This window comes from Solea senegalensis, linkage group LG3 (genome assembly GCF_019176455.1).
Source record: "Solea senegalensis isolate Sse05_10M linkage group LG3, IFAPA_SoseM_1, whole genome shotgun sequence".
Classification (NCBI taxonomy): domain Eukaryota; kingdom Metazoa; phylum Chordata; class Actinopteri; order Pleuronectiformes; family Soleidae; genus Solea; species Solea senegalensis.
In genome coordinates, this window is record NC_058023.1 from 18,658,511 (window position 1) to 18,673,435 (window position 14,925).

General features: G+C 40.9%; 1 protein-coding gene across 2 annotated transcripts in view; it reads left to right on the forward strand.

Annotated features, from left to right (window-relative positions):
* The window catches only part of scube1 (signal peptide, CUB domain, EGF-like 1), a 135,363-nt gene that overhangs the window by 59,075 nt on the left and 61,363 nt on the right, over positions 1-14,925 (forward strand). The window contains exons 6-7 of one of the 2 annotated variants that reach the window (XM_044020773.1): positions 1,352-1,468; positions 9,593-9,682. In XM_044020773.1, the coding sequence (XP_043876708.1) occupies positions 1,352-1,468; positions 9,593-9,682 (207 nt within the window). The remainder of the gene's footprint in view (positions 1-1,351; positions 1,469-9,592; positions 9,683-14,925) is intronic. The other variant, XM_044020774.1, reaches the window with a different exon arrangement.

Genomic DNA, 14,925 nt, shown 5'->3' on the forward strand with positions numbered 1-14,925 from the left:
AGACTGAGCTGAATGTGCTGGAGGATCCAGTTCACGTCTCTAAACCTCTAACCCCCAACCCCCTCACCACCACCACATCCCCGCGTCTCTCCCTCGCTCATGCTGAGTGCCTGCAGACATGAAATTTAGGGCTGCTGCTTTTTCGAGAGAGGAAAAATAGCTTTTAGTTACACTTTGTTTGGCAACACATCATGTTCTCCTCTCAGGCGGTCAGAGTGTAAAGATTGCGAAAGGCTCTCATGTGTCCCCCGCCATGCTAATATTTCATTAGCAGCGAGGGGACTGTTGAGCACGGCGGCGGCACAGGACGGTAGTAAAGGGTGTGATGAAAGCAGCGGCACTCATGTCTGCAACCTCCATGCACAATAGTGTCTCATTCCTCTTCACTTTCGTCTTTATTTTCATAGACATACCAAACTGTTATGGAACATGTCAGGCAAAAATCCCCCAAATGTCACAGATTCATGTTTCCTTTCCTTCCTCACCTCCACAAACATGAAGGTAGAATACAGAAGGAAGTCAAATAAAACAGCAAATGTCTCACATAGTTAAGTGTCTGAACAATTCGGCCGCAGTGTGTTTATCATGGCAAACTCTATCTCAGACTGTGGCTGCTTTCAAAGTACTTCTTAGCTGGCAGTTTTATAGCCAAGGAACTTCAGTTGAAACCCGCTTTGTCTGGTGGATAAGAGTTTAAGTTTTAAGAATTCGATGTTTAAAAATAAAATTCCAAGAAAAGGTCATGCATTTACAATCTCTTTTTTCCATTTGTTCCATATTTCACCCTGTCTTTATCACTTCTCTATCTCTATCCTTCATGTTGTTCACATCCTCTGCAAATGTTTCTTTTTTTTTTCTTTCTTTCTCAAAGACTACATTAAAAAACCCACCACTTTTCTCTCCTCCTCTGCCCCTTGTTGTTTCTTTTTTTCTTCGGGTCTCTTTACCACAGGAGGTTTTTCCAAAACCATGGGAATGTGTTTTTTTTTTTTTTTAGAAGAAGGAAAAAAAGTCCCACTTTGGTTCCCGGGTGACATTTGATCATATTTTTTTGTAAATATTCTAGTGACAGTAGCACTTTGATTTAGTTATACTGAAACAAACGGCATAGACTGAGCCAATCAATTACACAGACAGAAGCAAAATGCATTTACTTTTTCCTCTAAGGTAAACTAACCCCCACCCAACGCTACTCTATCCTATCTAATAAAGTAAATCTTTAAACAAGAGTTGAATGCTCTATCCTATTTTCAGGAGACTAAAAATCCAGAATTTGACATTTTTGAAATTTAACAACTCTCTGGTTCTCATTGTATGAAGAATATGACCTAAACATGTATGTTTTCTTCAGTGACGTGTAACTATGGAAACGGGGGCTGCCAGCACACCTGTGATGACACGGACACAGGGCCGGTGTGCGGCTGCCACCAGAAATACGCTTTGCACTCAGACAGCAAGACCTGCATTGGTAAGTGATGGCCATGTTGGCCTCCTAGTTCACACCTGCACACACACACACACACACATTTACCCCAAAGCTCTCACAGCTGTTCCACTGTAACACCTGTTGTGTGATAGGTGATGAGAGACGACCACGCTGCAGTAAGGAAATGCAGCCAGTGACGAAAATGATGAATGAGACCTTGTTTAAGAAAGTTGTGGGCCAGTTTCATGCAGACCAGTTCAGACCAACCTGTGTGTCAAACAACTGTCGAGACGAGAGGATAGTGTTTTAAGATTAAAGCTGCAGTAGGCAAGATGGTGAGAAAACTGGGGTTAGTGATTGTTGAGTTTCATCCGCGGGTTATGGGATTCACAGCTTTCCTTCTATCAGATGAACACGGACAACCACAGGAATACTGTTGTAACAAACCATCTCACGACGGTCTAATGGTGCGTTATATTTATATCGGAACTGAGAGCAGAGGCAGTTGGTCAACACAGCGTGTGAATGTGTTGTTTTTTCCTCTTTTTAATTAGAAACTGAATTATTGTTGTAGTTTTTTGATGTGTGATGTTTTACAAAAAAAAAATGCTGTCAATGTTTTATTGCCTGTAGTTCATTCAGTAGTTTTAAAGATGTTTCTTATGGCGTTTGACAATGGTGTCAGGAAGGAAGGTGTGTTGGCACATGCAAAATAATGTTTTGTGCGCATGGCTGATGTCACCACTGAGTTCACTGTGTTCCATGTGAGCAGCCAGACAGGCTAACATATCATAGGCTAGCAATTGTTAGCAATACCAGTTGCTCTCCATGGTATTATCATGAGGTAGCACCCATCTTCGTGAGGTTGTGCCCAGTTGGTAATTCAAGATCAGAACCTCAGAAATGCCCCATGATCTTGTAAATTCTGAGTTCCGAATACCAAAGGATTAGTAGTTGTGGTAGAGCAGCTAATAGGAGCAGCCTTGTTGTCTCTGAACTGCCCTTTGATTAGTCAACATCTCCCATGACAGGAATTTGCAAAGGCTGTGAACCGAAAAGGTGTAGAAGTTGCCATGGATGGAATTATTGATCAAAAGTGCCAGAAAAGCCCTGCCTACTGTACCTTCAATCATAGCTAAAAGATCAAATCAAATGAGGAATAAACCCATCAAATATTAAAAATATTAATTACAGATTGATAGACGTCCAGGCATTGATAGTGATGAAGAATGGAGACTCTGATGAGGTGCAGGTTACACATGACAGACAGGTCAGTTAGATTCTGATCAGAACTGGTGTTAACATCTGTCCTGAGTGATAAAATCACATGCACAACACATCCTCAGATCGCATCTCAGAAATCACTTTTGGACGTCGTTTGAGGGTGCATTTCCTGAGTTGCATGAATGCAATTTGTCCTCAGCTGACATCCCATCACCTGCAGATTTTACATACATGTGGGAAGCCAGATTCAAACTCATGTGTTCACAGGAGACACAGTTTAATTTGTGCTATGTGAAAACCTCACTGGATGTTAATAGCAGGTCTGAACGGGGCCTTACTGAGAGGTATGCCAATGTTGATCCATTCATTTATGCTCCAATTAACCTTTGCATGTGTTTGGACTGTGGGAGAAAACTCAGGCACCTATGGGCCGAACAGACAAACTCCATGCAGAAAGGCCCTTGTCAGGAGCAAACTCGGGTCTTTTTGCTGCAAGGCAACAGTGCTTGCCACTGCTCCGCTGCGTGGTCTCTGTCCACTCAGTTTCAATGTAATAATCCGTCGTGTTTTTTCCAGGCACCAGATTTCCCCCCCAGACAGGACATGGAGAGCATCTAAAAAAAATAGATTCAAAATAGTGGATTGTAAACAAGTTAATCACAAAAATGTTATTTCCTTACCCAATTTACAAAAAAAAAAAGCATCTTCTCATTAGACTTACATACATTTCCAAAGTTGTCTGGAACATGGCATTAGTGTGTTCTGATAATCTCCCAGCGTCCGTTACACAGTTTTGGGATTGACTATTTCCAATAAAGTGGGTGCTGGAAGGCAAAATCATAACTGGATTGGTCTGAAACTCTGCAAAGACACATTCAGCTGGTTGGTGCATCAGGGCCAGTGACTGGGCAGTAATATGTTTGTTACAGCAGGAAATGTCTGAGCTGGCTGGTGGTGAACAGATGTCTGACACTTCTCCCACTCTGAACACACATTCGTCATGTCAGGTTGAGCCCAGCCAGCGGGCAGCAGGCAGCTCTCTGCCAAAACAGGTCATTTGTCCACATGACTGTCACGAGAGGCAGCCCTGCCTCTCAAACACTGTCATCCTGCTATTTCTCTAATGAGTAGAGTGTGAATGAGGTGTTCCAGGTAAGTGGAGTTATTCCCTAGACATGTGTTTCCTCTCCCACCTCCTTCCTGTTGATATTAAGGTAACAGTCTGGTTCCAGAAACAACTTGGATCACCTCTTCAGTCACATAAAGTATTGGTTTCGTTATTACAGTACCGTGATAGTTATTGATAGCTTGTGCACACAATTTTGTAACTTGTAGTAAATATTGTGGAGTAAGTTTGCCAACTTAAATCACCATATTGGCTTGAATGTAGAACAACCCTGATTGTGCAATTATTAACATTACTCTAAACAGCGTTGTGCATTTGGGAGACATATTTTGAGTCATAGTGATGTAGACAACAAGCAACAACCTCATTCTCATCTTCCATTCTGTAAATATCACAGTGGTACTTCAAGTGAGGGTGCGCTCAATTTGCTTACCCAGCTGGCCAAGTTGTTGATGGAAATGATAAACCCAAAGTTATACTTATTTTGTGTGCATAAATTAGTATTCCATGTACACAAATTAAAACAAAATACTAATTCATGCGAACGGAAACACACCAAGCACAACAAAACACAACCCCTGATGTGACTCAAATAAAATAAAAACTTCAGCATAACGACTTGTCCAATGTCCAGGAACGCCCATCCAGGGTAGCAGGGGGCCTGACATAGGGTGAAAGGTGGAGTACATCCTGGACAGATCGCCAGTCCATCACAGGGCCACATATAGAGACAAGCAAACATCCACTCTCACAAAATAATTATAACATTGGGTTTCCTCATTTCCATCAACAACATGGACGGCTGGGTAAGCCAATGGAACGCACCCTCGCTTAAAACTGGGTCACTAAAGTCAAGTTAGGAAGATATTCACAAATTCAAACTTCCGTGACCCATGACATTTAAACATACTCATGCTCAATTTAGAGTGTCCAATGAAGAAACCAGAGAAAACCTGTACACACACACACACACAGAACATGCAAACACCATGCAGAAAGGCGTGTTTCAACCAGATCACGAACCTCGGTCTTCATGCTGCAAAGGCAAGAGTGCTAACCACTGCGCCAACCGTGTGGCCCTGTCCAGGAATCATTTGAATTGTGTCTGTATTATAATGTAGCGCCATCACCACATCCATCTTACATTCATGGAGAATTCATAAATATGACAAGTTCAAGAAAATATATATCTACAAGAACAGCAGAGGTCAACACAGATGAATGGAATACAAATGAAAATAAAATAAAAACCCAGATGAGTTCATTAAGTCCCTTGTAATGAGTGAAATTGCAAACACTGTCCCCATTTATTATAGGACTTTTCTAAGGGTTTATTTCTAAATAATATGAATAAACTACTTTATGTTCAAGCAGATGTATGTGTGCACAACTTATCAATAAAGACAACACAGTGAAATGAAGAGGTTGTCCTACATGTTCAAACTCATATGTAGAGATATTTAATCAGACTGAGGTTTTCAGTTTGGCTTATGTAGACAGATGACAGCAATGAGATTTGATTTGTGGGTCAGATTGAATATCACTAAAAAGGAAACTCTGTGACCTTTTTTTTTTTTTATATAAAAAAAACTTCAGTGTGGTTATTCAGGGATGAGGACATAATCCAATTCAGTTGCAGAAACCTCTCCAAACTCCAGCAGTTGAGATTGGATGTTGATATCTGCTGTTCAGCAAAGTTTAGCATAACAACATGAAGTGAGACCAAACCACAGTCTGGAGCCATGTTATCTAGCTCTACAAATGTTCACGATGTGTGCTCATGGCAGTGAGCAGCAACTTCTTAAGGTCACAGTCTGGAATCACTGGTCACTGAATTGTTTTTTTTTTGTTTTTGACTCTGCTGTTGCTGAAGGGCAGGTCACCAGATAATGGACTGCTTTGATCCACGTGACTTTATAAGTTCTGCTTCATTTGTAATAAGGCAGTGTAAACCTTAGCCCTGGGTCATACTCTCTGTGTCCATGTGTCCGCAGAGGTCTGAACAACTGAAATATACCTCCTCATTTGCAGACCGTGCTGCCTGCACGGTCACAGCACATTTTCCCTGGAGCACAACACTTTCCAGTCTTGTTGAGACACAAACTCAAGCTCTTTTTTGGTGAAAGGAAACAAGGAAGACATGGTTTCCTTCATGGCACAGTTCGGTTTGATGCCGTACCTTTAATTGGTGTGTGGTTTGTGGGCTGTGCCCGATGACAGTGGCAGCAAGATACCCAGCGAACCACGACGCGATGTGAGCTGACAGATTGAGGACAATCCAGCAACTCCTTTATTTCTGCTCAGTTTGCAACAAGATGTCAAGATTTGTTTGAGAATAGACTGCGTTTGCCTCCACTTCCATGGGACATTTACTCAGAGTGGGGGGAAATATCGATACAGTGAAATATCGCAATATTTTATCGCTTTTGAGACACCAAGTATCGATTTTTTTTAGTATATCATTTTGTAGCCGATGTTACGAATAAACATGAAACGTTTGTCGATTAGCATTGAAAAATCAGTTGACGTTTGCCCCAAGGGAAGGGTAGAATGGAACCGTTGGGGCTCGATATTTTGGTACTCTTACTAAACACACAAAAAAACTGATCCATACTGTGCTAAACCGAACTGTTCCACTGGATGGAAACAAGGCTATAGAAGCTCACATGAGGTTATGTGAAGAGGTCCACAGGTATCCAAACATGTACAATCCCACTGCACAAAGAATAAAAGGAATCTCGATACTGTATGTATGCACAGAACACTAGACTCATCATACATGTTCATATCATGCATACATTTGTAGTGGCACTCTACAGACACTGAGTGCGGAAAGTATGACCCAGCCCTTAAACCTATGAAACAAATGGAAAAGGAACTTATAAATGTACACTGTAAATACTTTGTAACATATTAAACCACCTGGATGACACATGCGCACACATTTCAATACTGTATGCAAACACTGGAAACACCTCTCTCTTTCTCTCTCTCTCTCACTCTCTCTCTCCCTCTCAGACACACAGCACCGTTTTTTTGTCGGTAATAACCCATTTTCTTTGCAGCTGCTCTGAAGAAATGAAAGACACCATCAGGACAAAGCTGTGAAGAGGAGCGCAAATGAGAGCGAGAGCAGGATTCCTCCTCTCCCTCTTTCCCAAATGTCTCTTGTCTTTTCTCTCTCTCGCTTTTCTTTCTCTCTCTCTCTTAAAAGAGAGAAAGAACCCCTGCGTCTGTGGTGTTCAAGACTCCCCAACTTCTCTGTGGGCCTTTACCTTACCTCCCCACCTCCTCCCTTGCTCAGAACAACGCGACACTTCCCCTTCCTTTCTTTCTTTCTTTCTTCCTTCCGTCCGTCCGTCCTTCCTTCCTTCCTTCCTTCCTTCCTCCTCCTCCTGCTTTCTGGTGATAGTACCTGATTGCCTGTCTTGTCTGACAATCGTTAAAATCACATCAGATGGAGATAAGGCTAAAATCCTCAGTGCAGAAGAGGAGAGAATGACTGTGTGTGTGTGTGTGTGTTGGGTGGGGTGGGGTGGGGTTAAACTCTGTGGTTTAAAGCAGCAGCAGCCTGATCTCAGCCTAACTCCTCCTCCAGCTCTCTCACCACCTCCTCATCCTCCACCTCAAAAGAAATAAAACTGCTGACTCACTCCAAAAAAAACTGCCAATGTCATGAAAAATGACCCCCATGCCTCATCATCATCATCATCCCCCCAATCCCATCAGCCTCTGCTCCTCCTCCACTCACCTCCATCATACAAGGGCACCACTCATCTGTTCATCACTCTTACATAGGGGTGGGCAATATGGCCAAACATGTTATCACATTAGGTTAGATTAGATTAGATTGCATTCAATCAGATTAGATTAGATTAGATTAGATTAGATTAGATTTTGTAGAATGTGTCATAGTCAGACCACGTTATAATGTTCAGGTAATATCTTATTTTTTAAACTGATTTATTGCTCAGCCCTTTATTCTCACAGCATGTAATTTTCCTGCTGCATGTGTGTGTGTCTACCACTGCCTCTGTCACTAATCTGTCTGTCTGTCTGCCTGTCTGTCTGCCTAGTTGCATGAGAGAGCCTGTACTGCATATGTCTGGTTTCATATATCTCTCTCTCTTTCTCTGTTTTCTGGTCTTCTCTGTTTTTTAATAATCATTCTTATTGTCTTTGTCAATATTTTATAGAAACCCTTGAGCCTCTTTTTAATTTTATTATTATTTATGTATAATTTTGTTTTGTCATAGCTGCTGTAGAGCTGTTTAACTCCCACCCCCCTTCTCCTCACCCCCACCAAACCCTGCTGCTGTCCTGTGTAGGTCTGAGCCCCCACACACACACACACACACATTTTATCTCACCATTTGACAGATTTTTTCACACGCTCAAGCAAGCATATGCTTACTTGTGTGTGTGTGTATGTGTGTGTGTGTCTGCCTGTGCACTCCAGCACCAGTGCTCAGCTAATACACAACAGTTAAAAACTAGAAAACCTCCATTCATTCCCCGAGTGCACTTCAGATAGAGTTGTCCAGTTTGAGAGGAGAGTGACAGAGAGTGACAGAGAGTGACAGAGAGAGAGAGAGAGAGAGAGAATGGTGGAGAGCCAGGTCTAAGGAATGGAAGGGATGTTAATTACCCCAATATCCAACCTCCTCCAAATACCCCCACTTCCCCACTAGAGTGTGTACATCAAAGGCGAGTGGCATTATTCATTCACAGAGAGATGCTCATTCAGGCCCTAATGACTGGAGCCTTGAGAAAAGACCACTGCCTCCCTCGCTCTCTGGCCCAAATGCACCACCCCCGTCAAGGTCCCTGACACCACACACACATAATATGCTGTCCTAACAGCCATCTCACCCTCGTCCTCCCTTACACGGCTTTGGGATTGTGCTTTTTCCAGCGTTGACTGTGTTAACGCCATGCACATGGGATGTGTCCATAGACAAAACCAGGCAACCAGCGCTGCCCCCAGACTATACCTCCCTATACCCCTGCTTTTTTTTCTATATGTCTCTGCATGCCCCCCCCATCCCTCACTATGTGCTGCCCTCCTTTTCCCTCCCATTGTGGCTCTAATGTTGTGTCTTTAGTGCCCCCTCTCTCCTCTTCTCTCTCTCTGCCTTTCCCTTCTTTCTGTTTCCATCAATATCTTCTCCCGTCATCGTGCCATTACTCCGCTCTCCTTGCTCCACTGTCATCGCTTCCTGTCCCTCTGCCTCTGTTGTTGTGCCCACGTTTAAGGCGGAGTGTCTTGAAAGCGTCGGATATGTACTCTGTCCTTCCTCTGTTTTCCTCGTCTTCCAAATTCATCCTAACGTGTGTGGAAGTCATTGCTGACAAAGTGCGGCTGTTTTGATATGGAAGACAGAAACTCCATCGGCGACAACGGCAATGTCAGCACCAGAACTAAAACCAATCCCCCAAATGTTTACCCAACCCTACACTATCTCCCCAAACCCCATACCTCTATCACCCCCCCCCCCTTTTTCCATATGAAAGCCCTTAACATTCTCCCCTCCCCTACCCCACCTGCCTACCAACTGCTTCATTTTGTGAGCTATACACCGATACTGATCATTTTCATTAATTTTGTTTTGTTCATTTGATTTCTTCTGGGAGATTTAATCATTTGTTTGGGGGATTAACACTCTAACTGGGATTTTGGCTCTTCTTCATCGCTTTTGCTTCTTGGCTTTGTTTTTTTTTTTTGCTCAAACGCCAAGAGGGGCTGAAGGTCTGGTCATTTGGGCTTCTCATTAACCTGCTGCTCACTGTTTGTCCCCTTGTCACTTGTGTTTTAGAGAAAGATGAGGCTGCAATTGAGAGCTCTGAGTTCAATGCCACGTCAGTAGCTGATGTGGACAAGCGGGTGAAACGGCGGCTACTTATGGGTAACTCTTTTCTTCCTCTTTCTATGTGTTGCCATGGCGCTTGTGCTTGTATCCCCGACACTACTCCTCTCCGTTCTTCCCTGTCCTCCTCTCTCTGTCTTAATTTTGTTGATTTTTTTTTTCTCTTTTTTGTAAACCTTTGGTGCCCACTGTGTCTACTCCCACAGTCAGTTTTGTTACAACTACCAAACATGATGACAAAGGAGTGAAAGAGGTCGCTGTTTCCCTTTAAACTCTTCCTCCCCAACTTTATTTACTGAAATTTCTGGTTTGCGGAATGAGGTTTTTCTCATTAACTAACTTTTACTTTTCCAGTTACACCGTTCTCCAGATGTTTTGTGTTCCAGTTCCACTATTGTTCATCACCTTTTTTATCACAGCATAGTTACCCTGTAGTACCTATAATTGTCAATATCCCAACTTTCCACACAACTTTAGAACTGCACTATCAAAGTGATGTACTTGGTAGAGTATTCTCAAAACAGTAGTCCACAGTATAGTTACAGTTCCCATGGTGCTAGTTAAACTGTCTCCCTCATCCCAGTCATAGTTGGTTATGGTTGAGGTGAAGCAGTCTGCGAACAAATAACTGTTTATTGTTGATGTTGAAGACCTTACATAACTTCCATTCGTTTTTGTTACATACACATCAGTGACTGTACCTTTGGATAATTACAAGTGATGATCTTTGGTGGTACTATGGTACTGTTTCCCTGGAGCTGCAGGAGTCGCAGTAAGGAGGAGACTTCGGCCAGACTTAGACGAAATGTATGCAACTATATTGTCATACTTTTCAAACCAAAATGATCTGTGTCCAGGTGAGCATTCCACTCTGTGTCAGAGGCAATCTGTGTTTATACATAGGATTCATCTATACTACTATGTTTCCATTTTAAAATAGCATTTTCAAACAGAAACTAGAAACACTGTCACCAAGGCTGCTCAGTTTCCTACCAAAACCTAATAACATCTTCCTTAGGCTATTACCTATACTGTACATGTACAAAAAAAAAAACAAAAAAAAAAACCTACCTAAGGGCAATCACTTTTATTTGAAATTCAAAAAAATCTATTCAAACATCACAGGAAAGGTTCTAATTAAAACCTGTTCAAATATAAGTGCATCAGACTGACTGAAGTAACTACTGCGTGGTCCAGCAGAGGGTGCTCTGAGTGTAGGTTGACCTTAGATCCATATTGAAAGCCCCCTTGGATACCGGAAAGTAAAACAAAGATGTTATGTTGTTTTTTGGTGGATGGAGGTCCCAACACCAAAGCATCTCAAACGCAACACGTGGAGATATTTGAGAGTCTACACCATCGCTGCTAAAGTAACGAATATGTCTGCTAACTCAACTGTTAGCTGTAACAAGCGATTAATAGTAAGAGTAGTAATAAATAAATGTCGTTGTGTTTGTGTGTGCAGGCAGGCAGGCAAGGAACGTGTTATGTAATATTCTTTAGAATTTCTTTTTCAGAAAACCACAACAATCGTACAATCTGTCCAAACATAACCTCCTCGTTGGAGGGAATTATTTTCGTCTAAACAAGTATTTCAGCTTTGGAAGGCAGGAACAGGAAGTGTGGAGGTTGCAAAATTGTGAAAATTCCATGAATTTTTGAAATTGGAAATGTTCCATGGAAATTGAATGTTGTGAACACACACACACACACACACACAAACATATATATATAGATAGATAAATACATATATAGTTGGTAAATAATATATTGTAGCACAATCTTTGGCTACAACAAAATGTTTATATTTGTATATGACACCGTTTCTTTAAACTATCAAACATTTCCAATATTTCCCATAGAACATTTCCAATTTGGAATATTTCCAAAATTCTCAAACTAAAGTTCCCATGGAAAGCCTCTTTACAACTGTAATTTGGATGGGTTTTAAATGTTGCCTTAGTGCACATGTAATGAGCTGCCAGTCAAACCTATCTGTTTTGTTCATTTACTCCTATACATGCTAAGGTAAATCTGTTGAATCAAATATTTAATATGTAACTTAAAAGAACATACAAAGAAATTGTTTTGTGATATATTTTGCCATGCACATGTTGCTCTTTAGTATTGAAAATGTGAATGAAAGGATTATGCTGTGGCTCACACATGATAAAAAGGATAATTTAGTCAAACATGTGCTTTTCCAGAACCAATACTTTAATCCTCTGCTGTCTCGCTCCTGAATTTCACCTTTCTTTTGAGGTGTATCAGAAATCTTTGTGGGTATTGCTACTTCAAAATAATTAAACCATATTCCAGACATACAACTTTCATCCCAGTTGCCTCTGGCCAGAGTGGCTTGGAATAAGAAGATACGTTTTGGTTTTAGGGATGCTACCTCATCCCTTTTCTTTCTACTCTCTTAGTAACATAGTACATTGGCTGAACCCTGATTCCTCCCCATTGTACCAGTTACTTGTAACCTGTGGTGGATTGTGTGGGATCCATGATGGGGATTTCATTTATTAATCTCAGTACAGAGGGTTTTCATTTAAAACAGCCATTTCTACAACAATATCAGTGTCACTCACAGAAACATTTTTAAGAGACGTTTCAGACCTGGTTTATAATTTGAATGTACCACTCAGTCCAATCCCTTTATTTCACTTTACTGCAACTTTCTCCTGTATTCTGACTGTTTTCATTTCACCTCAAAAATAATCTAAAAGAATCAAAATATTAACAAAATTAAAAGTTCACTCAAGTAAACCTCTGCCGAAGTTGCCTAAACTATACTGAGTTTATACAGACTGGTGTTGGATTTGAATCAAGATTTAAGAAGTTTATTGTCATTAACACAGTAAAAACACAGGCTCATCGGTGCAATGATACAGTATTCTTACTTTTCTGTTCTCCCAAGTACCAACAAAAAAACTATTTAACAAAGAATCGAATGGCATGCATTAATAAATAAGTCAAGGAAAGGGAGAGTGGAGATATTGCACAGTTGCAGTGTTGAAAAAAGCAGTCTTGAGAGTTTAAAGTGTTGGATTCACCTACACGCCAACAGAGATTCTCAACCCTTGATTCAGCGCAACTAACTTAATCTGTGAATACATTATCTGCTGTAAATAGGTATTTGTTATAATCACTGTGCTTTCAAAACACAATCCAAACTCTGAATTCAGTGTCACTGAATTAACTGTCATGGATAAAAACTAACTGACCTTACATATTTGGATCCTAACTCCTCACCATAAACTGTTACTGAAACTACCAACCAACCAACCAACCAACCAACCAATGAACCAACCAACCAACCAACCATCCAACCAACCCAACCAACCAACCAACCGACCAACCAACCAAACAAACAAACAAACAAACTTCATTTGTATAGCCCAAATTCACAAATCACTATGTGCCACATATTGGGCTGAATATTGTACAACCTCCTGTGTTGGTCAAGTGAAAAGTCAGAATAGTTTTATAATGTGCTTGACTACCAGTGGGGACAGATTTTAGCCATTAAACAAAAGGCTGACCGAATAAAATCTATACCTGTTTAAGTCTACAATATCTTTGCCACTTTATCTTGCCATTACACAGCATTTTATGACTTCAACGTTACATTTCTTAACCACTCCTTCTTGCATCTCATTTGGTAAGTTTGTGTCACTGAGGTAAATCTGAACAAATGTTTAAAGACACTGAAAGTCCCAGAATAACATATTTGAACTTACTGATGAGGCAGCAGTGAATCGGATTGTTGTTTTGTTGGACTTTGGAGAATGAGCGGTTTACAAAGGGACTTGTATATTGTAGACTATTGTAGTCTTATTTGTAGTAAAAAAAAAACTACTTCTTATACATCGCGCTTATGACTAGCACTTTATAGTTTGGATTACTTGAAGCACTTACTTACTTCTAGCTCTTGTTTGTACCCAAATGTTTAAATGCACTTATTGTAAGTCGCTTTGGATAAAAGCGTCTGCTAAATGACATGTAATGTAATGTAATGTCTTTTCAGGCGAGCTCTTTGTTAAGCGGCTAAAATGTTTGTTCTCACGAGCAGCCATGTTTTCAGAGAGGGTGGGCCTCCACGTCTCAGGCTGGTTCCCAGTGATGGCAGTGTACTGGCGGCATCCATGGACAAGTCAGAACTGACTCTATGTCAGGACTGTGCTGCACAGGCATAGCCTGAACAGCATCAGTATGCTACATTTGACACTGCTATCACTTTGTCTGCTTCCTCCAGCATGTCTCTGCCATTGCACAGTGCAGAGAACATCAATACACATGCAAGTGCAGCTGAGCCTCTCAGGAAAATGTGTGCATCAGATCAGAGGAAGTGTGTGTGACTTGAAAAGTGAGAGCCTGTGACACTGATATTGATATTGTGTGTGTGTGTGTGTGTGTTTCTGCAGTGCTGCCTCCTAAAAAATACATTGTTACGCAATTAAACTGCATTTTAAATAGTGTTTTGTACCGAACATATATTCAGAAACAAAATGATGTTAGTATTTACATGTGCATAGATCAATGTAATGGTGTTTTTATCAGCCTGTGGTGCCTTTACCATAAATGAGGGACTGTGCTCAGGAACATTGAGTAACATGTGGTAAACTTTAAGCACAAAAAGCACAGACTTAGGGCTTAGAAAAGGTTGTCATTGCCATTACATCAACAACATAGAAACGTTAAAACACACTATAGCAGCACAATTTGGTTAAAACTTGGAATGAGCTGATACAATATCAATATAGTTTCAGTATCTGTCTGATACAGGTCAAAATTACTTTGATTGGATTTAAAAAAATAAATAAAATAAATCAGATATGATCTCTAACTTTGACTCAAATTCTTATCTTTATTTAAGTAAATGGTTTGTGTTTATATAGCACTTTTCTAGTCTTGATGACCATTCAAAGCTGCTTTAGGCTACAGTTTTGCCATTCACTCATTCACTCACACTTTCATACAATGCAGCACATTTTCTATCACTCACATCATTCGCACCCAGCTGGGAGCAACATGGCTTTAAATGTCTTGTCCAAAGACACACTAGCATGTAGACTAGCAGAGAATCAAACCCACACCATTTGAGTTGAAGGACAACTTGCTCTACCACTGAGCTACCGTGACCAGTGTCATACACTCAATAGTCCAAGTCCATGAAGGCTTACAAGACACCAACAAAACAAGAGATACAGATCACCACATAGCATCCAACGGTATGCACATTCACAATTCTGTGATGATAGTTTCTACTCGAGGTAGAA